Source organism: Gorilla gorilla, chromosome 3, assembly GCF_029281585.2.
Source record: "Gorilla gorilla gorilla isolate KB3781 chromosome 3, NHGRI_mGorGor1-v2.1_pri, whole genome shotgun sequence".
In the NCBI taxonomy this organism is placed as follows: Eukaryota; Metazoa; Chordata; class Mammalia; order Primates; family Hominidae; genus Gorilla; species Gorilla gorilla.
The window spans coordinates 174,610,321-174,638,220 of record NC_073227.2 but is presented as its reverse complement, the minus strand read 5'-3'; the positions used below and the strand labels follow the sequence as shown (position 1 = coordinate 174,638,220).

Sequence of the window (27,900 nt, the reverse complement as noted above, 5' to 3'; positions counted from 1 at the left end):
CATTAAAAACAGACTGGGTACAAACAGGAGAGAATTATCAAAGGGGATGAAAAGATTACCATTGTTTTTCCTGGAAATTTCTGGCAAGTCTGGCTGGTGGTACTGAGGTGAGTTTCTTGGTAAATGGTTTTCAGGTAGTTTCTTGGAGGTCTTCAGTGGACAGAGCTCCCGTTCCTTGAACTCGGCTGTGTTCTCTGAAGTTTTAATGTCAGTTTCCTTAGGAAACATACATGTCTGTATTCCCTCCTTCATATTACATTCTGAAGAAGGATTATTGAAAACAATTGTGTTTTTCAGTGTGTTTTCTTCTTTATTCAGTAAGTTTTTGGGAAGGGTTAAATTCTTCTGCAGGTTGACATTTATGCCACTTGCATATTTGAGGCTGATCCAGTTCTCACCCATGGCATCAGTGCAAATGTCCTCTTTAGCAGCAGGCAGTGAGCTGCCCAGGGGTGAAGTCTGTTTTTCCTCAGTAGTCGTGCTGGTGCTGCTGGCCGCAGCTGTGCTGGTTTTGTGTTTACTGTAATACACTGAGCATTTGTGCTTCTTCTGAGAATGACCATAGGTGGCTGGGCTCCTCTTTGCAGCATTCTGGATCCTGCTTTGGGGAGTGTTCACTGGAAGGCAGTTCTTCCCCCTGCCTTTATCAGAGGGGCCATATGTATCGAGAAAGTTCTTGCAATTGCTTCTGAATTTAAGAAGAAAAACATTTAGCATAGAGGCAAATCAAATCAAACTCTACTTGTCCGCTTCCATATCCATGAGAAAAGGGTAGCAATCAGTACTGAGTGTTTTACCTTCCCTTCTTCCAAAGCTCCAAGAGTTTTCTGCCAATGAGAATACCCATCAACTAAGTCCTTGCATGGAGACTATCTCATAATAATAATGGGGCAGCTGTTCACATAATGACTTAAAATTTTATGAAAGCAAATGTGGAATCAAAATTTATGTTTACTTAAAATTAAATCAGAAATGAGTAATATCAAAAGTGAGAAACCACCCCCGCTCCCAACAACACTATAAGAATTCTTACTTGTAAGAATGGGGGCTGATTACATCCATAGGACCATTGTTTTGCTGTGAAGAGGAGCTAGCATTTTGCCTCTGTCTTGTTTTCATGAATTCCATGAGAATGTACTGTGCTTGTTGGAAGGCTATTAAAATCACACCCAACAGGGACAAACTGAGGAAGAAAGCAACAAGGTTCAGTATTGCATGGTTCTGACTGGCATTCAAAAGACTAGTTTCATTACAGAAGAGTGGAGAATGATTTAAGAAAAACATCTGAAGATGCAGTATTAAAATTCCCTAAGATTTATCACATAATTTCTGATGTTCCTTAAAGATTAAACACACACACAAGTTTCCAAAATTGTGCATATTTATAAATTTGACATTACAATTCCATTTTTATGAAATCACTCAAAAAGGGTCTTTCCAGCCTCCTAATCTCAAATCATCACTGCATGAGCTAACACAAGTAATTAACATTCATATCATCCACCATGACTGCCTATGAACATACTATATATGGAGCACAACTGTCTATGATACTTCTAGGTCCTATGACTCTCTTATGATTAGTTTACTATAACCTTAAAGTGTACCAGTGAATACTTCATGTATGTCACAGTTCTTGAAGCAGTAACAATTCCACTCAATTCATATACTTTGACTACACTCGGGCAGTTCACATTTTCACACAACTTGCCTGGATGACTTCTCTACTCAGTGAGAGAACAAGGGAGACAGTAGTGGTTTACCTGACAAAGAAGACCGTGAGCCTCCAAAATGACTCCTCCCAGCTGGGTCCTGGAACCACGTCTGCACACAAGGGCAACAGGTGATGAGGGAGAGTCACATTGAGAGTGAAGCGAAATTCTAGGTCCGCTGCGGTTACAAGACTTAGGTCCCGAATTACCCAGGAGGAGGTAAAGTCTGGAGTGAACCTGAAAATAAAAGAGTCATCTTTATGAACTTTTAATTGTTTTCATTTTAGCCACAAGGCAAAATAATGACAACACATCTTACTCCTACAAAAGAGATATTTACATTAAAACAACATAAGATGTCTTAACAATAGAAAAAGTTTTCCTCCTCACATTGTCAAATGCACCACAAAACTGAAATCAAGTTAAAGCCCAATGCTTACACAATGCTGATATCGCGGGATGTGTTTGGGTCCAGGGAAAACTGATGACAATCCAGCACCTCGAATCCATAACCTTGGCAGTTATACCCATTAATTTTCAGAGACGAAACAGTTATAGGAAGAGGTCCAATATTCTCAACTTTAAAGTTTTTTGTAATAGATAAAATTTGCTTACTGTCTTTCAGTTCTAATGGGAACCAAAAAAAGATATTTAGTATATGTGAACTATAAAATTTATTTAAAATAATTTATTGGATCGATATTTATTGAATAAACCAAACCATGATCTACATTACTAAAATGCGAAAAAAATCCAACATAAGCTCAAAGTATGATTTCTACCTAATTTCTAGAACAATTATAGATTCTGTTCTAGGATACAACAGAGATACTTAAGTAGGCAAGACTTTTCTTACATGAAATGCTCTACCAAGATACAAAAAGTAATCAAAATCTCTTCTTTGGTCCTTTACTTGTTAAAGGTTAAGGTTAAAAGTTGGTTCTTCTCAAAAGTCAAGTAGTTTGATTTACTATAAGCCACCATATGCCCCATGCCCTGTAATTCTCACTCACATTGAACCAGGCACCAGTTAAGAGGATGTATAAGTGCTTCTGTATAAATCCATCACAGCTGCTAGAAACACAGCTCAAACATGTGCTATACTATTACGAGAACACATTTTATACTGAGTTTGAAAAAACAAAGGTTATGACAATTTTTAAATATCCTTGTGAATTTATAACACACAATCTATCCCATATAAGGACTAATATTTTATCTGGTTCTACAGGTGTTTGTTTGTTTTAGACACAGGGTCTCACTCTGTTGCCCAGGCTGGAGTATAGTGGTCAGATCACAGCTCACTGCAGCCTTGAACTCCTGGACTCCAACAATCCTCTGACCTTAGCCTCCCAAGTAGCTAGGACTACAGGCACACTCCACCACAGCCAGGTAATTAATTTTCTGTAGAGATGGGGTCTCACTATGTTGCGGGCTGGCCTTGAACTCCTGGGCTCAAGCAATCCTCCAACCTCAGAAACCTAAAGTGCTGGGATTACAGGCATGAGCTATGGCGACAGGTCTGGTTCTATAGTTTTTATATTACTTCTTAATTCTATCATTCAAAGTCAACTCTAAATAACTCAATGAATAAATGGAATAGTAAATATTGTAAAGAAGAATTCAGAATGTAAAATTACTAACAAATCTTTTTTTTTTTTTTGAGACAGTCTTGTTCTGTCACCCAGGCCGGAGTGCAGTGATACAATCTCAGCTCACTGCAACCTCTACCTTCCAGTTTCAAGCAATTCTCTTGCCTCAGCCTCCCAAGTAGCTGGGATTACAGGCATGCGTCACCATGCCCAGCTAATTTTGTATTTTTAGTAGAGACAGGGCTTCACCACATTGGCCAGGCTGGCCTCAAACTTCTGGTCACAAGTGATCCGTCTGCCTCATGCTCCCAAAGTGCTGGGATTATAGGCATGAGCCACCATGCCTGGCCTCTAACAAATCTTTTCAAACTCAGTGCCCATTTAGTATAGTTTTCTAAAACAAACAAACAAAAATCTACTCAGCCATTAAAATAGTCCTACAAATTATCCAATGGTTTCACCAGCCAGGTTTCTCTGTAGAAAACATAGTTACACTAAAATGCTTTCTGTGTTTTTATAAAATTAAAAATAGTAATAGGAAAATAAGAATTCACTAAAAGCATTTTACATTGTTTATTTCTGTTTCAGTTCCTGAGGAAGTTGCTGAAACTAACATAAGTAGTTTAAAGGCATTTCGTTTAAATACATGCATAATTTTAAAATTTTCTAGTGCAACATGTTAATGTATTTCTAAATCTGCACTGTCTGATACAGTAGCCATTAGACACATGCAGCTATTTAAACTAAAATAAATTTCAAATTAATTTCATCAGTCACACCAGTTATTTTTATTTTTGATTTTTTTTTTTTCTGAGACAGGGTCTCACTCTGTCACCCACGCTGGAGTGCAGTGGCATGATCGTAGCTCACTGCAGACCAGATCTCCTGGGCTCAATCAATCCTCCCACCTCTGCCTCCTGACTAACTGGGATTACAGGCATCTGCCACCATGCCTAGCTAATTTTCTCTTATTCTTAGCAGAGATGAGGTCTTGCTTTGTTGCCCAGGCTGGTCTCAAATTTCTGAGCTCAAGAAATCTTTCCACCTTGGACTCCCAAAGTGCTGGGATTATAGGCGTGAGCCACCATACCCAGCAACTAGTTATTTTTAAAGATTTATTTTTTTCTTTTTCCTTTTTTGAGATGAAGTCTTCACTCTTGTCGTCCAGGCTGGAGTACACCGGCACGATCTTGGCTCACTGCAACCTCCACCTCCTGGGTTCAAGCAATTCTCCTGTCTCAGCCTCCCAAGCGACACCATGCCTGGCTAATTTTTGTATTTTTAGTAGAGAAGGGGTTTCACCATGCTGGCCAGGCTGGTCTCGAACTCCTGACCTCAGGTGATCCACCTGCCTCAGCCTCCCATAGTGCTGGGATTACAGGCGTAAGCCACCATGCCCGGCCATTTTAAAAGACTTCTTAACCACATGTGGCTAGTGGCTGTCTTGGAGGACACAGATACAGAATATTTTCATCATCACAAAAAGTGCTATTGGTTAGCACACTTTTGATGTTTTCTCCAGTCATCATTTCAGTGATTTTCTGTGGTTAGGTAACTGATAGCCAAATTAACTGCTTCATGTATTTATTTTAAATATTTAATAGTACTCTGATAATTTAGCAATTACACAATCTTTTTTCCCTCTGTATCTTTTTTGTTTGTTTTAGAGAGGGGGTCTTGCTGTGTTGCTCAGGTTGGCCTAAAACTCCTAAGCTCAAGTGATTCTCCCACCCTAGCCTCTTGAGTAGCTGGGACTACAGGTGCTGATATGGTTTGGATCTGCGTCCTCACCCAAATCTCATGTTCAATTCTAATCCCCAATGTCGGAGGTGGGACCTGATGGGAGGTCAATGGATCATGGGGGTGGTCTCTCATGGTTCAGCACCCTCCCCCGACTCCTGCAATGCTGTCACTGTGATAGTGAGTTATCGTGAGATCTGGTTGTTTAAAAGTGTGTGACACCTTCTCCCCTCTCGTGCTCCTGCTTTAGCTATGTAAGATGTGCCTGCTTTCCCTTCATCATCTGTCATAATTGTAAGTTTCCTGAGGCTTCCTCAGAAGCTGAGCGGATGCCAGCATCATGCTTCCTACACAACCTGCAGAGCCATGAGCCAATTAAAACTCTTTTGTTCATAAATTACCCAGTTTCAGGAATTTCTTTACAGCAATATGAGAACAGACTAATAAAGGCCTGCACCACTATCTAACTTATGTCTATTATCTAAGTTGAGTTAAATATCTAAAGATACCACTCTAATCGAGGGGTACCAGCCTATATATGCTCAAATGTTTGCCTGATTTAATTATTTGCATCAATGCAATGAATTTACTATACATTTTTAGAATTTAAAAATTTTAAATTTTAGAATTTAAAATTTAGAATTTATAGAATCCTTTCACTCTCAGCTTTAATGCCAACCTCCCCTGTCAGAGTGCCACGCATATGAACTCACGTCTACGGCAGTCCATCAGCGTGGACTCGGGCACCTTAAATCGGAGTGAGCCTCCTGCACCAGGAAGTCTTCCACCCACTTTTAATAACTCTCTTGCTCCAAATCCTTCCACGCCGATCATGTCAATAACAGTCAAGTTATTCCTGTAGTGAAAGGAAATAGATATAAAAAGGCATTACATGGAGTCACAAGGTACAATGTACTTGAATTTAAATATTCCCAGTTATCAAGAATATTTTTAAATTTTTTTGAAGTTTTAAAAAAGAAAATCAATTTAAATAGTGTGGTATCTTCTTCCATCTCACAGAATAAGGGTGCAGCCACAGGCAAGAAAAGCTGCCACTGCCAAGTACCAAAGTGAGCTGACTGCAGCAAGAACATGTAAACAATGATGACCCCCTTCCAACCACAGCCCACACATGTAGCCTCATATATTTTTCTAATAACTAGAAACCAGGGTAGTGATCAGACATTCAAGAAAAAAAAAACTGAAGAAATAAACTGGGGGACACAGACAAACACTAACAAATTTAGACAAAATGATAAAACTTATTTACAGGGTGAATTAAGGTGTTTTCATAGTAATCGTTAAGAAATTCTGCCTTAGGGATGATACTAGACATAAAATTCTACTGTTTCTTTTGAAGTGAAGATTTAAAATATTACCCCATAAATAACATGTATCTAGTCAGGTTTTTATCAAATAGTAATTCAGACTAGCATGTGTCTTTTCATTAGTTGAAATTCCAGGACAAAAAGGTGGAAATTTTTTTTTTTTTTAACTTTTATTTATTTACTTAGGAGACAGGATGTTGCTCTGCCACCCAGGCTGGGGTGCAGTGGCATGATCATGGCTCACTGCAGCCTCAACCTCCCAGGCTCACGCAATCCTCCTACCTCAGCCTCCCAAGTAGCTGGGACAACAGGCAAGCATCACCATGCCCAGCTAATACTTTGTATTTTTGTAGGGACGAGGTTTCACCACATTGCCCAGGCTGGTCTCGAACTCCTGGGCTCAGGTGATCTGTCCACCTCAGCCTCCCAAAGTGCTGAGATTACAGGCATAAGCCACTACACCTGGCCTGGAAATGATTTTTAAATGATGCGTATTGGAGTGAAAGCCACTCCTCATAATGTAAATACTATAGAAGCAGCAAGACAATTCATTTTACTTTTGTAATTATATAGAATACACTGAAATAGCTTTACATCTTTAAAGGATTAAAAAGCCTTTATTAACCATTTAAAAACCTTTAAGTGATGGGGCAATAGATGACTGATGTTATTTACAGGACAGAAACCACCGAAAGTAAACTAATTTCTACAAAAAATTTAGACTTTCTTTTCAAGCCTGAGATAGTTCAACCTGGGATGAAAAAAAGTTTGTCTCTGCACTTCCTAGGACCTTAGTTCTTCAAAGAAGAGTCGGTTTAAATGAAACACTAAATCAAAAAAAAAATTAATTAAAAAAAGAAAAAAATTAATAAACAAAAAAAGAAATACTAAGTCAACAGGGCACTAAGTATTTTTAGTTAAAATGCTTAATGAATAAACTCTTAAGAACTTTAACTTTTTTTAGTATCATTCATTTGCAAAAGAACAAACTTATATATTAAAGAAAATTCTGAATAATAAATTTTTTGCCAGGTGATCTGACACTACAAGTTTTGAAAAAATAACTCAAATGTCATTGATTAAAAATTAAATTTGTGTTGGACTTCTCACTGATGAGGAGAGCTTCAAGATACATCTGTATTTACTGTAAATTTTTAAAAGACTCTCAAGACTACCTAAAGATGAAAACAATTAAAAAATAAAACACATTAAGCATGCTTAAATCAGTCAGCAGTAACTCATTTCAAAGGAAGAAAAGGAATAAAAAGAGCCAATGGGCTCAATGAAACACCTTTTCTATTGTCCTTTGGGCTACTGAGAATTCCAGGAGCAAAAAAGAGATGAAAGTGATATAATTTTGTTCAAATACTACAGACTGAAAATATCTACAGCAGTCCTTTAATGATCTTTCTATGCTAAGGACAGAAGAGTAGATCTGCATGAGTGTGTTCCGCCTTTTGAGACAGCACAGACGAGAAGCTGTGTGGAAAGCACTACCTCTCCTGGAGACATGCACGCACACTCCCTATTGGAGGAGAGAGGAGACTGAGGCCCTGAGGATTACATGTCAAGCCTCCAGTGACCTCTTTCTCAGCTTCCACTTCTTCCTACCCTGCAACACAGCCTTCATCCTGAAGGTCTGACTGAGAAGTGAATGTCAACTATCAGCTAAAGAGATTTACACAGATCAGTCATCGAGAAAGAAACAGATTCTACAACAGGAACACACCTACCGGATTAGTATGAGTGAGGTAACTTTTCCATAGTCAGCGGGTGTGAAAACTACGCCAACCCTTTTCATTTCCAAAGGCTGCAGATGTAAGTGGAGGATGCCAAACCTGGATTCCTCAGAATGCATACCCTGCAAATTAACAAATTAAACCATGTCATACTCCTAGAAAGCAAGCTTCCATTGTCATTAAGTGCATCCTAGAGTTTAAACACGACTGCTTCTCTTTTAATGTCCAGATCTGATCATCCTAATCAACCTGTTAGAACTTGCTTATCCTGAGAGTTCACTCCAATAAACAGCTTCTGAGCCATAGCTAAGAAATATAGGCAGAGACTACAAGACAACCTCACACAGATGCTGGAGAAGGGATTTGCTTCCTGGTTTGAATGGAAGTTGGGGCTAGAAGCTTTCTACACAAAGATGCTTTCAATGTACAACATCAATCAGAAAACAGACCCAACAGCCTCTGCTTGAATGCTAGAGCAATCTGACAAGACCACTCACCCACCATTGGACAACCCAAAGATCTCTTTATATAAATTCTTTATACTGAATTTAAGTTTATATAGAAATCATCTTTATTATATTTAGTATCTCCAGTCAGAAGAAAGATCTTTATTTATTCACATCTTCCTCTATTTTCTCCAAGATGTCGTGTTTTTTTTTTTTTTTTTGGCATAAAACTTGTGCTCTAAGTTTAGTATCCAAGGTTTAATTCTTTTTATCTTTTTGGTAAGTGGACTTTCCCTCTTTCCACTGCTTTTTCTAGCTCCATCTCACTAAAAACAATGCAATGTATCATTTCTTAGAGCTAATATATAATCCTGAAGAATATTATTTCTCTGTTTTTAACTTTATCTTTCAGTTATTGCTAGTGTTACCCATGCCATCTGAAAAAAATAGTAATAGTATTTGATTATTTGATTCATTTTTATTAGAATTATAAACTCCATGAAGGAAGAAACCCTGCTTTACGCAGGTAATATGAATACTGAATTTAAAAGCTGCTGACTTTTGGTGTTAAACTTATAGTAAAAACAGCACCTCTATTAAATGGTTCTTATATGCCAGGCACTGACATTTTTAGGGTATATAAAAAATTCCAATGTTCTTAACCCAAGGAACTATATTTCTAAAAGCAAATCAGCAAAATCAAAATGCAGGAAGCTTTTCTTTACATGATGAAGAATTCTAATAACAATTTTGAGTTAAATTTTAACTCAGTGTTTTCAAGGCACTGATATTAACTATTCTTTTCGTCAGTGTAATAAATTAACAATAGTAATAATTTCTCTTATGCCAAAATATATAATATTTCTTGGGAAAAACAGTCATAGATAAAAACTTTTTCCAAATGAGTTGCATCATTTGTTCACATCTAAATAGAATATTTAGATTTAAAATAAATGGGCATTATTTTTGGAATTTCAAGCTATACATGATTCAATACCAGTGAGGCAAGACATCATTTAGTATTTTGGACTAATTATCTTGAATAGCCTTGAAGACCTCCTGGTGGAGAAAATGAGAAGGAGAGAGAGGGGCAGGCTCACTAACAAGAATAAGACCACACTTGGGTGCACGGCTTCACCACTCCCCACAACGCTCGCCCAGTGCTGCCTCAACACTTAAGAAAAGAAAGGAGAGTCTGTGGTAATGGGTTATCTATGGTCTTCCTCCTTCTGTTATTGAAAGTAATCTAGAGCCAACAGTATATTTTTGGAGGGATAAAGATAAAGAAGAAAATACCCAAAGCGCTTATATATAGTGTAGTAAAAATAGAGTTATCTGCATATGTGAGTTTACATGTGTATGTATGTATTTTTTGTCAACAGATGCTCCACTTTTGAATTGATCCCAAACACAGAATACCTGTAAGGCCAACACTCAGCTGTATATAAATAGCCACGGAATGACTGAGTGGAAACTGAGAAGTAAGGCTGCCAAGTCCCCAGGCAAATAGCATCTTCACCACATGACATGTTTACTCCTACTCCTAAGTATTTGGGCAAGACCTCATGATTGCCCACAGGCTTAAGAATTTTAGAGTAGTCCTTTTTTATAGATAAGGTAAACATCACAGAAATTGGGTGACTTGCTAAAAACAGGAACACAGTTTAGTAAGAGAAGATTTTTTTTAATGTATTTGTTTTTCCTTATCTTGCCCTAAAAAAGAATTTGAGGGCCAAGGAATCTTAAGAGAATTATAAATTCTGGGGTCTCAAGTTTCATGGTTTTCTACAAAGCTCTGTTCAACTGTTATTTCTTTACTCACATGATTCTAAATCATCAAATTAAAATGATTTAGAGCTAACATAAACCCAGCTCCTACTGCACTAGTTAACTGGAAAAATCTGCTATGTATTGTTAATGCCCAGAGAATCAAAATAAAAGAGCCATATATAGTACATAAAAGACATTTTAAACATAAATCAATGAGGCCCGTATGCTCATGTGTCTAGTTTGTCGGCATTCTTTTTTCTATTTTAGGATAACATCCTACCAGGTGAGGGCAAGTTTCGGTGAGCTGGAATTCACCAGTTGTGAAATTAATCATCTGCATATCAGTGCCAAACCTATAAGGAAAAAAGCAAATGTTTAAAACAGCACTCACATCTGCCAGTAAAGAAAGATTTAATAAGTATGTGCACATATATACATTTATACATAGGTGAGTACATGTTTGTACACACACATACACACAAAATTCATCCCATCCTGTCACCACTGTGTCCCAGCTCCACCCCACATTCCCACACCCATATCTGCCATATTGTCAGTGATCAATAAATATTACTAAATGAATGACTTTGGCATCACAGGATATAAGGAAGCATATGGTGACAGAAGCTCTAAATATAAAGCAACTTTTTTGAAAAAAAAAAGTGACTGTCAACCAAAGGCAATTTTATCCCACGGGAAACACTGGGCTACGTCTGGAGACATTTTTGGTTGTCACAGCTGGGGAGGTCCTACTGGCATCTAGTGGGAGAAGCCAGGAATGCTGCTAAACATCCTTCAACACACAAGATGGCCCCTCCCACCCCCACCAAACAGAATGGTAGAACCATCTGGTCCAAAATACCAATACTGCGAAAGCTGAGAAACCCTGGGATAAGGGTGGATCTTACTAAACGAGAAGCTGGAAACATTCTAAATAAAACTGTGATTGTGTGAAAATAAGATATAACAGACATGAACTAATTATCATCTCTTCCTGTTTAATGCTAGACAAGAATATACATTCAGCCCTCTGCATCTGCAGGTTCCAAACCTGCAGGTTCAACCAACCGCAGGTGGAGAACCCTCAAATAAGGAGGGCCAATTTTTCCATCAATGGTTTTAAAGGACTTGAACATCCTTGAGATTTTAGTATCCGAGGGGGTCCTGCGACCAATTCCCCTGCAGATATGGAGGGCCAATTGGACTAAAACACTAAACTTATTTATGCTGCCCAGAAATCACCATGATTGTGAGTCTAAATATTAGGAGTATATGTGAAAAAACATGATAAAGGTTCCCTAGCTAAAGAAAAGGATCTGTTGGTTAGTGGACTTCGCATAGTAACACTGAAGATGCCACATAACACACAGAGCCAGGTAGTTCCATCAATTCACATGCACCAAGGGGCAGGATGCCCAAGGTCCATGAGCTAATGGGTTAATACTGTGTCCACATCCACACACAGGTCCTGGTTGAAAAAGTGTAGGCCATTAAGTAATTCTAAGTCTTCCCAAGTACTTCCCAAACTGCCTCTCAGAAAAAAAGTCTTCATACCATCTGTGGAGCAGGTGCACTAGGGCTTCGGGTTTAGGGTACAAGGAGAGAGGCAGGAGCTGCAAAGAGACCGGCCAAGAGGACGGGTTCTGCACCACAAAGTACTTGACCTAGGTGTGAGGAAAGAAAAGTTAAAACCCCGAGAGGGACACAGCATACCTCCTGAGATATTCTGGCCAAAAAGCATAACCTAATCATGAGGAAACATCACGTAACTCCAATCAAGAAACATCATAGGAAATAAATGGCCAGCACGCTTCAAAAATGTCTATGTCATAAAAGGCAAAGAACAGCTGGGGAAGATTAAAGGAGACTAAAAAGACCTGCCAATGAAATGAGAAATCCTGGACTGGATTCTGAACCAGAAAAAAAAAAAATGCTGGAAAGTATGACAGTGGGATCTCTGAAAACACATGATCTACATATACTGTATATATGTAGTATATATACATATATACTGTAGATATTTACTGTAGATTAAATAACAGCATCATGATTGTTGCATTTTCTGATTTTGATCATTACACTATGGTTCAGAAAAAAGCCTCGTTCTTAAATAATTCACACTGAAAGTTAGAGGTAAGAGGGCGTAACGTCTGACACTCAGATGGCTCACAAAGATACATGTATGCAGAAAGAGAATGTTCAAGCAAGTGTGGCAAACATTAAAAATTGATGAATCTTTGCAAAAAGATTCTTTTCTTTTTGCAAGCTCCTGATTTTTTGGGGAGCTCCTGATATACTACTTTTGAAACTTTTCTCTAAGTTGAAATCATTTAAAAATAAAAAGTTAAAAAACAGCCTAAGGATGTCATCCCTAAGAAAATCTATGAGCACCTGATAAGTCATACATTATAATTCATGTCACGTGTGGTATAGAGTTCTTAGCCATGAGACTTATGAGACATAAATGGAAGTCTGCTGGAGGCACATCCTTCCCTTTGCCCAGTCTTCCCGCCACCGGAGCTGGACGAGAGAGGCACAGACAAGCACCGAAGTCAACACGCTAAGGATGGACAGTAGACAGGGAGAGGAGCCTCAGTCCCTGATGGCATCACAGAGAGCACAACCTGACTCGCTCTGGACTTCTCCCCTTTGAGCTTCTTGTTATAAAATGACTCCTAGTTAAGCCAGTCAAGATTTTCTCTGCTGTTTGCAGTTGAGTACTTTCTTAACTGACACATTTATGGAGGGTACACTCAATTCAAAGTCTATTTGTTTCCTGCATTTTCAGTCTGTTTAGAGTTTTACTGCTCATCTAGTTCTTTTGACATCGCCTTAATTTTGGCTTTGGGTAGCTAAAGGTGGACACAATCTGGTACTTTGAAAACCCAAGCACTGGGGAGTAACTGACAAAGAAATGAAAAGACACACTGTCCTCACCATCCTGCTCCTAAGGGCAGTTGCGCTGAAGTTTAACACGAGGCCAGGCTCTGCGATCAAACGAGGCAAAAAGAAAACAAAGGACTCTGACTCCTTGGATTTCTTCAAGTGAGCAAATCGAGTTGTTCCCAAAACATTCCTCCTGTTTAATTGATAAAGAAACTATTATGAAAAATATTTTGATATTTAAAAATTTAATATTTAATAATTTTGTTATTTAGGGAAATCACTAAATACTATTCCCACTTAAAGGAAAAGGGCTCTTGGGGAAATGGTTTATTCTAGGTCTGGGGATGGGAAAGTACAAGATTGATCCTAGAAGGCCCTGTTTTACTAGAAAGCAAGGAAGCACTCAAACAACAACAGGAACATGTCAAAGGGCCACACAAGCCAGCCAAAGGGCTCCTACCAGCCAAATTTGGAACAATTTATCATCAAAAATAATAGTGATGGTAAGAGAGTACAACACTGCAACTAAAGAATCAGAGTGATGCTGAAAAGCAACAGAAACACTCTTTTAGAAAAAAAAAATCTGCCAATAAATGTAGAATGAACAAAATAATCAGAAACATCATTTTGCAGCCATTAGTCTAACAATTGATTCTGGCAAGGATTATCAATAGATACTAAAACCATGGGATAAAACATCCTTAGGGAACAGGGCGTTTATACGGTAATTTATCAAATTATCACAGCACAGATTTATTAATTACACGAGGAAAAAGGTATGTACAATGGAGAGTTCTGTCACTCATCACCTAAACCAAGCGACTCAACTCAGCAATGCCAATAATGGAACAAACTGACATTTACGTACTTCCTGATGAGATGAAATAATACAGACACAAGTTCAACCAGATAACTCATATTCTTGCCAGAAACATTTAGCCAGAACATGAACTTAAGGAAACAATCAGAAAAATCCAGTGTGGAATGTTTTATAAAACAACTGGCCTGAACTTTTAAAAAGTATCAACATGATGAAAGATGATGAAAGGTAAACACTAGTCTAAAGAAAACTAAGAAAACAAGACAACCAAATGCAATGCATGGCCTTTAAATGGATTCTGGGTTAAAAGAAAAGATAAAGAAAAAAGCAGCTATAATGAACACTACTGGATCAACTAGGGAAAATTTTAACACAGACTGTATATTAAACAATATAATTACATGAATGTCAAGTTTGTTGGGTATGCAATGGTAGTATAGTTATATATAAGAAAATATTCTCTTTAGGAAATAAAGAATTTCCTAATAAAGTATTGAGAGTTGAAGTATGACATCTACAGCTCACTTTTGATGACTCGGCCAAAAGTCTGTGCGTGTATGTGTTTCTATGTGTGTGTGTACACATAGAGAGAGAAATAAAGCAAAAGTGATAAAATGTGAACATCTGGTGAACAAAATCTAGATGAGGAATATTTGAGAATTCACTGCACTACCCTCAACTTCTGAGGTTTGAAATTTGTCAAAATTAAAAGCTGGAGAGAAGTATCGATCACTAGAAACTATGGACTGTAATGTCAATAAAATACTGTGTGCAGTCGTTGGCCCTTATGCACAGTTTTGCTTTCCAAAGTTTCAGTTACCTGTGGTCAACTGGGGTCTAAAAATATTAAGTGAAAAATTCCAGAAATAATTCATAACTTTTATATTACACACAGTACTGAGTAGCATGATGAAAGTTCAAGCCACCCCACTCCATCTTGTCTGGGACATGCAAATCATCCCTCTGCCCAGCATATCCACATGGATCCCCTCCCTACCTGCCTGCTAGTCACTTAGTAGCCATCTCAGTCATCAGGTCAACTGTCCTGGCGTCACAGTGCTTTTGTTCAAGTAGCCCTTATTTGACTTAATAATGGCTTTAAAGTGCAAGAAGAGTGATGCTGACAATTCAGATATGCCAAAGAGAAGCCATAAAGTGCTTCCTTTTACCCAAAAAGGTGAAAGTTGTCGACTTAATAGAAAAAAATTGTATGCTGAGACTGCTAAGATTTACAGTAAGAATGAATCTTCTATTTGTGAAATTATGATGAAGAAAAATAAATTCATGCATAGTATATAGGGTTTGCTACAGTTTCAGGCATCTATGGTGGGGTGAGGGGGGGGTCTTAGAATGTGTCCCCGCAGGTAAGGAGGGACTACTGTAACAGTGTCTCCCCACCACTGAACAAAAAAGAAGACAGTGGAGACGTACTTGCAGACATCACCATTTTTATATTTCTTCCACCTTTCATACAATTTATTTGCAAGTTCAGAATCCACATTCCAGGTAGATTGATCCAGAGAAAGGCTCCCATTCCAATTAGGATTTCCTAAAAGTTAGATCAGATTCCATATTTAGATTTACAGAAAACATAATTCAATTAGTAAATAATGCCAAGGGCTTAATATTAAACTTCTTAAACTGAGAGGACTGTAGAGTTAATAAATGCCACCTCTGTCTCTGCTGCTTATTTATTAAAAGTCCCTCTAACTCAATGGCAAATGATATCAAATTAAACAAACATGTCATAAAACAAAACTAAATCGAATTATGTAAAGGTAATAACATAAAAGACACATGGCTCATGAATACAGCCTGAAACAAAATTATACTTGGAGCATTTTTAACAGCTTTAAATCTAAAATGCGAAACTCCTTCCACACACATGCTAATCATCAACGAGTCTTCCAGGTCACTATCTAGAGTGCTGAGGGAAAACAGTAGTTCTTGAAAGGGGGCACAGACCAGAAGCCGATCCTAGAGAAGATGCATGTTTATAACTGGTCTATTGTTCACCTCATTCTACCAACAGATTTGTTCTGTCTTGCTAAGGAGGGTATCAGGAAGGAGAGGTAGGAATCTTTAAAAAAAAAAAAAAAAAAAAACTATACTTTAAAACTCTCCCTAAATATCTCTATAAATCAAAAGACAAAAAAAAAAAACAAAAAAACAAAAAACTCAAAACAAGAAACAGCTTGTACATCAACACTAAGGCCCTTCAGTCTCAAATCACAACTAGCACCATCTGCAAGATGTTTGCACTCCTATAACTTAAGTCCTCAAATACAATTCCAAGTTATTTTTACTAACTTCTAGTCAGTTCTTTCATAAAAGAATCAGAATCTTCCAATTTTTCCTATGGGTGCTATGATGATCGAACAATGTTATTTGAAAAAAAAAAAAAAATCCCTTGCGGAAGTACCCCAGGTGTTTCTGGAGGGTTCTTAACAATTTTAAGTCATTCTGTTAATGATCATCCTCTCTACAGAATATGATGCCTTTACAGAACTAATTATTCCATTGACAAATGCTAATTTTCCTCACTACTTCCCATCCCCCAAACTAGAGTTCTACAGAAAGCCTAAGGGCAAAATACTTACCTGCTTTTGACTTTCCCATGAAATAATGCATGCCACAATGTGCTATCACTTCAAAACCCAGACTCCCTTCCTAGATTGAAAAGTAATATATGAATAACTTAAAACACAGCACTAAACATAAAAATTCTAATGCACTAAAATTCAAAGCAGACATTGGCCTGCACCTCAGTGAACTTCCCTTTAACCACGAGCCAAAAAATTACTTTCTAATTGTTAAGGAATTTTCAGAGAAAACTGAACTGTCTCTCCCTAGGAGGGTCACTGAGTGGATTCTGCAGGCACAATAATCAATGACAATAATGACCCTTGGGCCCACAAGACACCAAACTGCCATCTGAATTAAGTAAAGATTATGATCACATGGCTGCACTGAAGCCTGGGCAACAGAGTGAGACCCTAATTGTAAAAAAAATTAAAAATTAAAAAAAAAAAAAAAGATTAGATTAGTCTCAGGACATTCTCAGTGGTCAGAAGTTTTGTTTTTTTAATTGAACTCTAATCCTCTGGGAAACAGTATGCCAATCTATAACAACTCCTAGCTATTCAGGACATTTAATTTCCCATTTCCTACAGGTACACCTGAAACCTGCCTGCTCCTCCCACACTCTGCTGATATGCATCTCTTGAATAGAAAAAAAATTTCTAAGAAACCACCCCTGCTCAAAATATGGATAAATGGAATTAACCTTACATTGTTTAATTTTAGAATTCCTATCTGTACGCTTACAGCTAGTTAAGCATGAGGCGTTTCTAACTATGAAAGATCCACACTATAAGTGAGAAAAAAAATAAAGATGGTTGCATGAATGTTGCATAGAAAAACCAGAACCCAGAGTTATACAAAATAGCTTGGAGCAAAAAGAAGCAAAAATAATAACCAAATGAAAAGAAATAAATATTAAAGAAAGAGACATATTTAAGACGGTCTAAATTAAATATAATTTACCCAGATTTTAGAAAGCATTTTCTTAATTGTGAATCTTTTCAGGCTTTATACTTGGCCCACTAAGCAAATTCAAGGATTACGAGCAACTAAGAGTCACTTAGAAGAGATCCAAATAAAGCATTTAACAATTTAATTTATTAAGTCATTGCAAGTATGTACTAAAAGCCAACCTGTGTTTTCTATAGCAAACACATATTGGTTGCTCTACAAATTTTGGAAATAAATGAAAACGACATCTATTAATCTATTGGTCATGCCTTATTTCATTCAAGAACTTCAAATTACTTTATAAAAAAGAAAACTCTTTCCAAATAAAGATTTTTATGTCTGAACAATTTATCATCCAAGATTGGCCTGGTAATATCCTTCAGTTTCTTAGCCTTAAAGAACGTGAGCTTAACCCAGTTAATAAAACTCAAGCACTAAAGGTTAATAAAAAGCAACAGTAATTAAGAAAACTGTAACACACATATAGCATTGTAGAAAATACCTTGGTTGGTGCTGAATAAATCTGTAGAGGTATTGCAAAAATGGCACCTATGTTTGTAGTCAAAAATACATTGGTGAATAGATTTATGGCAATGTCTTTAACAGCAAGTTTCAAAGAAAATATATTCCAACAGCCTGGAGGTAGAAATAAAGGGCCAGTGAAATTCAGAATCTAAAAAGAAAAGAAGCAAGAGAAATTACTTTTCCTAACACTAATTATGATTAAAATCATTATAAAGTATGATGCTAACATTCTTCTATACTTCAGAAAGTATGATTTTACTCAGTTATTTCCAGATCAAAAGTTGCAATATTTTTATAGAAATGATAGGTTACAAATAATGCTTAAGATGACATTGTTTTAAATTTCACAAAAGTAATCTTGAAATTTCAGTAAGTGATATTTTGCAAACAACCTACTATTTTATCATGAACCAGGCTCATTTTTACTAATCTTTTTAGAACAATACATATGCATAATATTTTTGAATAATGGTAAGAGCAAATAATTTTCAAAGGCTATATCCTGGTCCCTTCGAGCTCTTTTAAAAACAGTTTTTTAAAAAGAGAGAAAGAGAAGTCTCCTAAAAGTAATTCTGAAAATGTTAAAAGAAAAATACATGTTTTAAAAATCATAAAATTTTATATAAATAACTTCATAGCATTTGGAATATTTTTTATTATTTTATAGAAATAATTTCACAGCATCTGACCTTAAACAAAGCTTAAAATAAGCTAAAACTTGGGGAAAAAATACTATATGTACCTTTAACATGTGCTTGGTCTCCTTGGAAAGAAACACATCATTTAATACAACACTACGGTCAAAATTGTTGCGGTACCATATTGACCAAAGTCCTGATGTGTTCTCATGAGTCTCTATGTGAAACTGGGTTGCAGAAGAGTCCATTCTAAAATACCTGTGAACAGACGACATGCATGCTATCAGGCCTGAGTGTGGGACAACAGTCAGCCCTCTTATGAGCCTCTAATTGCAAAAACAGGAGCTTCATAAAACGTTACTAAATGAAAGCTAGCGCCAGAGACAACCTCGGCAATCGCCTCCTTCAACCTTCTGGCTCACATAGGGAGCAACTGGAAGCCCGAGGGGAAGCAACCAGGCTGCGGCCAGCACAGCTCACAGAGGCCGCCAGGACCAAACCAGAACCTGAAGTCAACTCAGAAACACTATGTGAATATGTACTCTTTTCACACATCTGGATGCCTGATGCTGAACCTATTTCATAAACTGAATTATTTCACTTCCTTTTCCCCACTCAGCTAATATCCCTTTCACTGCCTGTTAGCAATGCTAAGGCAAGGGGAGGCAAGGCCAGAGAGAGAGAGAATCACACAAATCATATCACTATATCTTTAAACCATTTCTAGAGGGGAAAACAACAACAACCACCATATAAGATTTCAGGGAAAGTGGAAGTAACCTACCCCTGAGCCACAGAAGAGAAGAGGCATGCTTTTAGTGTTGGAGTGTGTGTTGTTTTCTTCACATCTTCTATAATTCCACTGTCACATGATGTAGCTGCTTTGTGGTATAAAGAAATAAATGTGAAGCTTAAGTACCTTTTCCTTCATTAAGCCTGAACAAAAGATACATGTCTTATTTATAAATTTTTATTCACTTTTCTGTCTCCATTAAAATAGTGAATCAGACATAAAAGGTAACTACTTTCTCAAATGTTCCTGTCATCTTCTTTGTTGCCAATTATCCAGAAGTCCACACTTTTAAAAACCAACTTCTCTACCAGAAATGACAAAAGTGAAACAAGAAGCTCACTTGGCAGAGTAAGGGGGAATGTGTGGAGGCACGAGCAAGAAAGGAATAAAACCTAAAGAGCAAAAGGGAGCTGACCAGCAGAAAGTGGGCTGCATTTGAAAGCAGTGCTGATTGATCAAAATAATACTTTTAAGCTCTCCTTGATTAGGTTATAATATTGAGTCGCTTGTGTTCAATTCTTAACTCTCTGATGCTAATAACCAACTTTTTTAAAGTTATATATATGGTCTTTAAAAATTCAAACACTAACAAAAAAATGTGAAAGTAAAATCTACCTTTCTTCACCCTGACTCCCAATTATCTTACAGGAGGCAGCTGTTAGCAGTTTCTCCAACATCCTTCCAGGTGTTCTGTGCATGTATAAGTACACAGATATCCTCTAAAAAAAAATTAAATGTACACACACTGCTCGCATCGCTGTCCATGCATGTTTCTGAACACTCTCTCACATCTGAACACAGATGATCAGCTGTTCTGTCCTAACAAACACACATTTCTTATAGGTACAGTTTTGAATACATACATATCTGGAGGATAAACTCTTAAAACTAGAATTAAGGATCAAAGAGTAAATATGTGCATTTTAAATTTTCATAGAGATTTGCCAATTTTCCCTCAAAAACAGCCTGCATAGACTCCTGTCAAAAACCTAACAGTGCTTTCCTTCCTAATCGTTATCAACACAGAATATTAAGCTTTAAACTCAAAATTCTACATATGTGGCAGAATAGAAGTGGCATCAACAATAGTTTCTACATCATACTATCTTAGAACTACTAAGGCTGGGACTTCTTGAAATCAAACGCATTCCCTTCACTTTTTTGAAACCATGCCTAATCTGTAGTTGTAGAAAGAGGTGCCATCATGACAACCAGATAACAAAAGTCAAATGACAATCTGTTTAAAAATCTGTACCTCTGCAGGTAAAAGAAGCAATTTTTGTAAAGTTTGTTGTAGAAGTAGGTAGTCGTACTGGTTCAAACTGCAGAGACAGAGCATCTCTCTGTGAGAAATGGCGTATATCCTGAAATAAAAGAAAAGTCCCACGTGACTACTCTCAGCTGGGAGAGTATTTATCCAGTTTGAATCAACTGTTAGAATAAATAGTACAGACCAGCCATACACAGCAACTGCTCAGCATCTGTGCCATAACCATATGGAACGGATGCTGACAATCTTCATACAAACAGAGGTTCAAGCAAGGGCAAATGGGCTTAAATTAAAGCAAAAAAGAATAAAGACAGCGCTTCTGTCTCTGTTCCTGAAAAACCCTCATATTCTACAATTAAATGCACACTTGGAATTTTAAAAGTTACTTTAGGTAAGCATTTACAATTACCTGTATCCATATAAGGCTGTTTCCTGAATGTAATATATACATATTTACTGCTGAATCATCTGTCCAAAAGAATCAGAGTATTAAAGCAGAGTTTTTAATCAGAGATTAAAACAGAGCCATCTCATTCTCACACCTTCATATAATCATTAAAATACCACATTACACATTTCTATAAAAAATGTTAACTTGTTTCTCAAAACTGAAATCAAAACTAGGAGGTGTTTCCTTTTTTTTTTTCTTTTTTAATCACAAGAAAAAAGATCCTCATAAAAATGCCTACCAACCTAAGCCCTCTAAATGATGAGGAACTACCAGGAGCAAAATTCTGAGTTTAGGGTCACACAATGCTCTTCTGAATGAAACTAACCAACTGGATGACTTCAAATAAAGCTATGTTCTCCTGTTGATTAGAAAGCTCCTCATTTCCTCATTTGGATAACCACATTTGGAAAGAAGAAAATCCTGAGATCTCAGGTTTCAGGCTTCCTTTTAGCCCTCACCCAGAGAAGTGGTCCCCATGGGTCAGGATCTGCCCTCATAGATGTTCACCTGGCCACTATGAGACTCACCAAGCACTGAGGACAGGAGAGCTCTCCTGCTGATCCAGCACTACCACAGCCAGCTCTGAAGACTGAAAGGTAAAGGCTGTTTAACCAATTAAGACTGCCAAAGCAGGGCACGGTGGCTCATGCTTGCAATCCCAGCACTTTGGGAGGCCAAGCGGGGAGGAATGCTTGAGCCCAGGAGTTCAAGACCATCCTGAGCAACACAGGGAGACCCTGTCTCTACAAAAAAAAAAAAAAAAAAAAAAGGTTTAAATTAGCCAGGCATAGTGGTGTGCGCCTGTGGTCCCAGCTACTTGGGAGGGCAAGGTGGCAGGATCGCTTGAGCCCAGGAGGCTGAGGTTGCAGTGAGCCGAGATCACATCTCTGTGCTCCCACCCGGGCTACACAGCAAAATCCTGTCTAAAAAAAACAAAAACAGAAACAAAACCAAAAAACAAACAAAAAAAACCCAAAGAATAAAAACCATAGTTTCTTGAATACAAATACATATATACAGTCACATTCAGAAGTCTTGATAACCAAAAGATACTAGTATACTCTACGTTAGGAATTTCATGGATCACAGAATGTGTCTCTGAAAAAAGTTCTTAGGAAGTTAAACAGATGAATGCATTTATTTCTGATAAGTCGGACACACATTTCCAAAGATAAAATTCATAAAACTGAACACTAAAATTCTACCTAACTTGTCAAGCATCCAGGAACAACCGCAACCTATTAGCTATTTAAAATACAAAACAGCATGATGTGGTTAAATGAGCTTAGGCAAATCATTAAAAGTGGAACAAGAAACCCAAGACTTCAAATACTTTGTAAATATTTATATTAAACTGTCATGCCCATTTAATTTCCTTACTGTCTCCAAACATGAAGAAAAATTATTCCTAAGGAAACTCAGAATAGTTTGCAGTTGTCACTTCTCCCCAAAATAATACAGCCTTCTTAGCAGTTGTAGGTTGAGAACCAGTTACTACCACAATCACTTAATAATTAAAGCAAAGGCTATTTGTCTTGGTTTGCTATGATACAATCTGTTCATAAATGCTATAGAATGATGATGCAGACTGATGAAAATATAATGAAAATTTTTAAACATTCCACCTTACCTGAGGTCTCAGATTCATCTGTAGCTACGTAAACAATAGAGAGATGATCTAACAAATCTTGTGTGTTTTCTTCAAATTCTTTCGAAAAGTTTTCCATTGTTACCATTATGCTCATTTGTAGACGCAAAACATCATCAGATTCCAGATAACAACCCTACGGTTGGAAGGAGGAGGAAAAAAGGAAAAAAAAAAATCATCTCAACTTTGTGGTTTCAAACTATGGAGGAAAGGAGAAGCATTTAACATAATGGCACGTGTGTGAGAACAGAATATGCTGTTTTGTGTTTTATTTTATTTTTTTTTTATTTTGAGACGGAGTCTCACTCTGTCACCCAGGCTGGAGTGCAGTGGCGCGATCTCGGCTCACTGCAAGCTCCGCCTCCCAGGTTCACGCCATTCTCCTGCCTCAGCCTCCCAAGTAGCTGGGACTATAGGCACCCGCCAGCACGCCCGACTAATTTTTTTGTATTTTTAGTAGAGACGGAGTTTCACCGTGTTAGCCAGGACGGTCTCAATCTCCTGACCTCGTGATCCACTCGCCTTGGCCTCCCAAGGTGCTGGGATTACAGGCATGAGCCACAGCACCCGGCCTTGTGTTTTATTTTTAAGCAAAGAGGCAGGAAAGAAAGCAGAGAGAAAACACTACATATTTTATTTTACCTTTAATTGCTGACACGCTTTATTATGTAAACTGCATTCCAGTTGCACCTGCAAGAGGCTAGTATTAGTGGTTTCTGCCTAAAAGAAGAAAAAAGGAGGAAAAGAACTTTAAGTAAAAGGCTCAATCTCACACTAATAATAAACAATCTATCAAGTATTCAGAAACTACACTTTTTCATTTATTCAATAAATATCTGAGTATCTGCTAAATGCTGGGCATTATTCTTTTTAGTGGATATATAACAGTAAGCTAAACAGAGAAATCTGTTCTCAGGACTGTCACTGAGCTTACATTCTAATGAAAATCATAAGTTCTCCCTCGGGCAACATGAAAATTCCTTATTACACCTATAAGCAGGTGAATATGTTCTAAATATACACAGGAACACTGGAGTTTGGTGTTTCTAATGTTTGTTGAAAATGTTATTTAAACACAGGAATCTATTGTTATTTTAAAGTAGGTTTACAAAGTAACAAAATTCTAAGTGTGCCTTCCATCAGTACAATGACCTAGAAACCATGACCATCAAGTTAAACCAAAAAATAAAAAAAATAAAAAAAAGGGGATGTCCAAAATTCAATTGACTATCATTTTTAACAGGGAAGAGTTATGGATGAAAGAGACAAAAGCATATAAAAAGAATGCAAGACTCTGTCAAATTTAAAGATCTTAACAGCCCCTGGGATGACGTCAACACATATTTAAGAAAAGGAAAATGAAAAATCAAATCAAGGGATACAACCTTGGGTAGGAGGGTGGGGGCTACAGGCATGTGAATACAGCAAAAAGTTACTCAGTGCAGTATGTGAATCTAAAAGACATGGGCTATGAGACTTCCTCTTTCATTAAGTTTAATGTCTCTGGCATAGTGATTCCAAAAAGGTACTCCACCCGGGAGCCACAGTCCTAACATCAAATCTTGGCAAGGTAAGAAGCCATTCTCCAAAGCCTAGGCTGGCTTAATAGGGAGTACCTATTAAAAAACCTAGGAAAGATGCATTACTAAGAAGAATCACTACAATTATGTTTGTTAGATTTATAAAACTTACCCAAGTACATTATAAAAGAATACATTTTAAACTACTTCAATTGTCATTCAGGCAATTAAAATACAGAAAAAAAGAACAGGTCAGGCACAGTAGTGGTTCACATCTGTAATCCCAGCACTTTGGGAGGCCAAGGCAGTGGATCACTGGAGCCCAGGAGTTGGAGACCAGCTAGGAGACATGGCAAAACCCCGTCTCTACTAGAAAAAATACCAGAATTAGCCAGGCGTGGTGATGTGCGCTTATAGTCCCAGCTACTAGGAAGGCTGAGGTGGGATGATTGATTGAGCCCAAGAGGTCAAGGCTGTAGTGAACCGTGACTCTTTTAATCTTTTTTTAAGAAAAAGAATAAAATATATTTTTAATGCAGTAAAAATATTTAAGGAGTTTAATTAAGTTTGTAAATGGGACCAAACATTAAACACTCTTTTAAAGAAATCATTGTTCATATCTGCTAGTATTCTTAAATAGAATAATATGATTTGTAAAATGAATCTAAAATCTTAAACTAGATTTTTTTGTTTTGTTTTTTGAGACAGGGTCTCACTCTGTTGCCCAGGCTGGAGTCGGGTAGTGCAATCTTGGCTCATGCAACCTCCACCTCAGCCTCCCAAGTAGCTGGGACTACAGGTGCACACCACCACACATGGCTAATTTGTGTATTTTTTATAGAGATGGAGCTTCACCATATTGCCCAGGCTGGTTTTGAACTCCTGGGCTCAAGCAATCCACCCACTTCAGCCTCCCAAAGTGCTAGGATTACAGGTGTGCACCAATACACCAGCCTGAAGAACTAGATTTTTAAATTTGTCTATGAACAAATCCCAACATCAAACAGAAAAAGCCCACTTTCTGAAACTGATTTTTAATTTTTAAAATTTATCTTTAAAATTAAAAGAGACTTGTTAGGCTGGGTGCAGTGGCTCATGCCTGTAATCCCAGCACTTTGGGAGGCCGAGGTGGGTGGATCATCTGAGGTCAGCAGTTGGAGACTAGCCTGGCCAAAATGGTGAAACCCCGTCTCTACTAAAAATACAAAAAAAAATGGCCAGGCATTGTGGCTCATACCTGTAATCCCAGCACTTTGGGAGGCCGAGGCAGGCAGATCATAGGGTCAGGAGATCAAGACCATCCTGGATAACATGGTGAAACCCCGTCTCTACTAAAAATACAAAAAATTAGCTGGGTGTGGTGGCGGGTGCCTGTAGTCCCAGCTACTCGGGAGGCTGAGGCAGGAGAATGGCGTGAACCTGAGAGGCAGAGCTTGCAGTGAGCCGAGATCGCGCCACTGCACTCCAGCCTGGGCGACAGAATGAGACTCCGTCAAAAAAAAAAAAAAAAAAAAAAAAAAAACTAGTTGGGCATAGTGGCACACACCTGTAGTCCCAGCTACTTGGGAGGCTGAGGCAGGAGAATCACTTGAACCCAGGAGGTGGAGGTTTCAGTGAGCTGAGATCGTGCCATTGCACTCCAGCCTGGGTGACAAGAGTGAAACTCCGTCTCAAAAAAAAAATAAAATACTTGTTATACTGCCCAGGCTGAAGCACAGTGGCAATGCACAGGCACAATCATAGTGCAATGCAGCCTCAAACTCCTGGCCTCAAGCGATCTTCCCACCTCAGCCTCCTGAGTAGCTGGGACTACAAGCGTGCACTACCATGCCCAGCTCTGAAACTGCTTTAACTAAGGTTACAAATGATCCTCACATGGCCAAATCCAACAGAAACTTCTCCTTTTGTTCACCACTCTCCCTGCTGCCACCAGCCCCCTGTCCTGTTACAGCCTGAACCACTTGTCCCTCTCGGTTTTTCTCTCTCTCTGGTTCCTCTGCCAGCTGTTGCTCCTTTAACCATCAGGCACTGAGTTATGCTGGATGCCGCCTATGCCCTCTTCACTATCTCCCAGGGGAGCTTGTTGGCATGCTGAACCCTCCCACATCGATTCCTCTAGCTTAGTCCTCTCCATACCTATATGTCCAACCAGTGACTGGGCATCCACCTGAATCCTCACACACCCCAACCTGGCCACCTTTGCTGTGTGCCTCATCTTAGCACCATTATTCATCAACCCTATCATTATTTATCCAGTTGTTTAAGCCAGAAACCTGAAAACCCCTTTCACTTCAGCTTCTCATACTCTCCTCAAACAAATCCATAACCAAGTCATACTGATTGTACCTCCTTCATGAGCCCTTAAACCCACTCACTTCTCCTCTTTCTTAATACCCCAGATATCAGGGGTTGGCAAACTATGCCCACAGGTTAAATCCAGTTTGCTGCTTGTTTTTGTCAGCAAAGTTTTATTGGAACACAGCCATGCCCGTTCCTTTATGGACTGTCTACTATTGCCTTCGTGCTATGATAGCAGAGTTGAGTACTTGCAACAGAGACTGTACAGCCTACAAAGTCAAAATAAATACTCTTAACAACACGAAACTACACAAAAAAATGATGGTGCAGTAACTTCCTCCTAGTCTCCCTGCATCCACCTCTGCCCTTTCCACTCCATTCTCCACACTGCACCAAGAGTGAATTTACCCATATACAAATCTGGTCATGCCACTATTTGCTTAAAACTCTTCAAAGACTTCTCATTTGGCAAAAGTCCCAAATCCTCTGCTGTCGCTATAAAACTCCGGCACCTGCCTAGTCTCGACCTCCCTGCGCATGCTCCAACCTCACTGGTCTCGTTTCTGCTCTGCTTCCCTCAACACCTTTGAATTTTCTGTCCCTTTGCCTTGCACCCACTCCTCCAACCCACCCACCTCTCCACCTAGCTAAATCTGATTTATGCTTCATGTCCTGGCTTAAATACCCTTTCAGACACCACAGCAACTTCTACCTGACCTTTTGTAACACTTCTCACAACAACATGGTCAAGGTCTATCTACCCCAGGAGATTCTAAGCATCTCGTGCTTCGAATGCACAATGCCTATCACTTCATCAGCACTCAATAAACAGCTGATGAGTGGATAGAGGTGGGCATACAGCCACAGATGCTACGGAATCAGCTTGAAAAGGGCAAGAGAAGCTTGAAAAGGGCAAGAAACAGAAAATAGTAAACGGTGCCTACAAAATAAAAGAATAAAAACCTGACAGTGTGTATTTCTGATCTGAAACTTTCAAAAAACGTTTAAATAAAAAAATCATATTAACACACTTTTAAAGTACACATTTATAAGTTTTTTTTTTTTTTTTTAAGAAATCTACAACAATTTAACTATGTTAAGGTCTTAACCTGACAAGGCAATTCTCTACCCTACAATATTTCTTCAAATGAAAAGATGTTAAAAGTTCACAATCATATTAACAGTTTTTG

The 27,900-nt window shown here is 38.1% G+C and overlaps 1 protein-coding gene across 7 annotated transcripts in view; it reads right to left on the bottom strand.

The window, feature by feature from the left end:
* Nucleotides 1-27,900, bottom strand: part of TMEM131L (transmembrane 131 like) — a 170,212-nt gene that overhangs the window by 32,179 nt on the left and 110,133 nt on the right. For 4 of the 7 annotated variants that reach the window (XM_031010351.3, XM_055385145.2, XM_055385150.2 and 1 more), the window contains exons 8-25: nt 23,535-23,612; nt 22,875-23,028; nt 21,203-21,261; nt 20,779-20,887; nt 19,515-19,611; nt 18,835-18,988; nt 18,070-18,240; nt 16,634-16,703; nt 15,465-15,582; nt 13,265-13,406; nt 11,882-11,991; nt 10,608-10,680; nt 8,106-8,233; nt 5,758-5,900; nt 2,153-2,339; nt 1,764-1,949; nt 1,034-1,183; nt 60-688 (exon numbers count right to left, since the gene is read on the bottom strand). In XM_031010351.3, coding sequence (XP_030866211.3) covers nt 60-688; nt 1,034-1,183; nt 1,764-1,949; nt 2,153-2,339; nt 5,758-5,900; nt 8,106-8,233; nt 10,608-10,680; nt 11,882-11,991; nt 13,265-13,406; nt 15,465-15,582; nt 16,634-16,703; nt 18,070-18,240; nt 18,835-18,988; nt 19,515-19,611; nt 20,779-20,887; nt 21,203-21,261; nt 22,875-23,028; nt 23,535-23,612 — 2,758 coding nt within the window. The remainder of the gene's footprint in view (nt 1-59; nt 689-1,033; nt 1,184-1,763; nt 1,950-2,152; nt 2,340-5,757; nt 5,901-8,105; nt 8,234-10,607; nt 10,681-11,881; nt 11,992-13,264; nt 13,407-15,464; nt 15,583-16,633; nt 16,704-18,069; nt 18,241-18,834; nt 18,989-19,514; nt 19,612-20,778; nt 20,888-21,202; nt 21,262-22,874; nt 23,029-23,534; nt 23,613-27,900) is intronic. The other 3 variants (XM_031010352.3, XM_055385147.2, XM_055385149.2) reach the window with 1 other exon arrangement.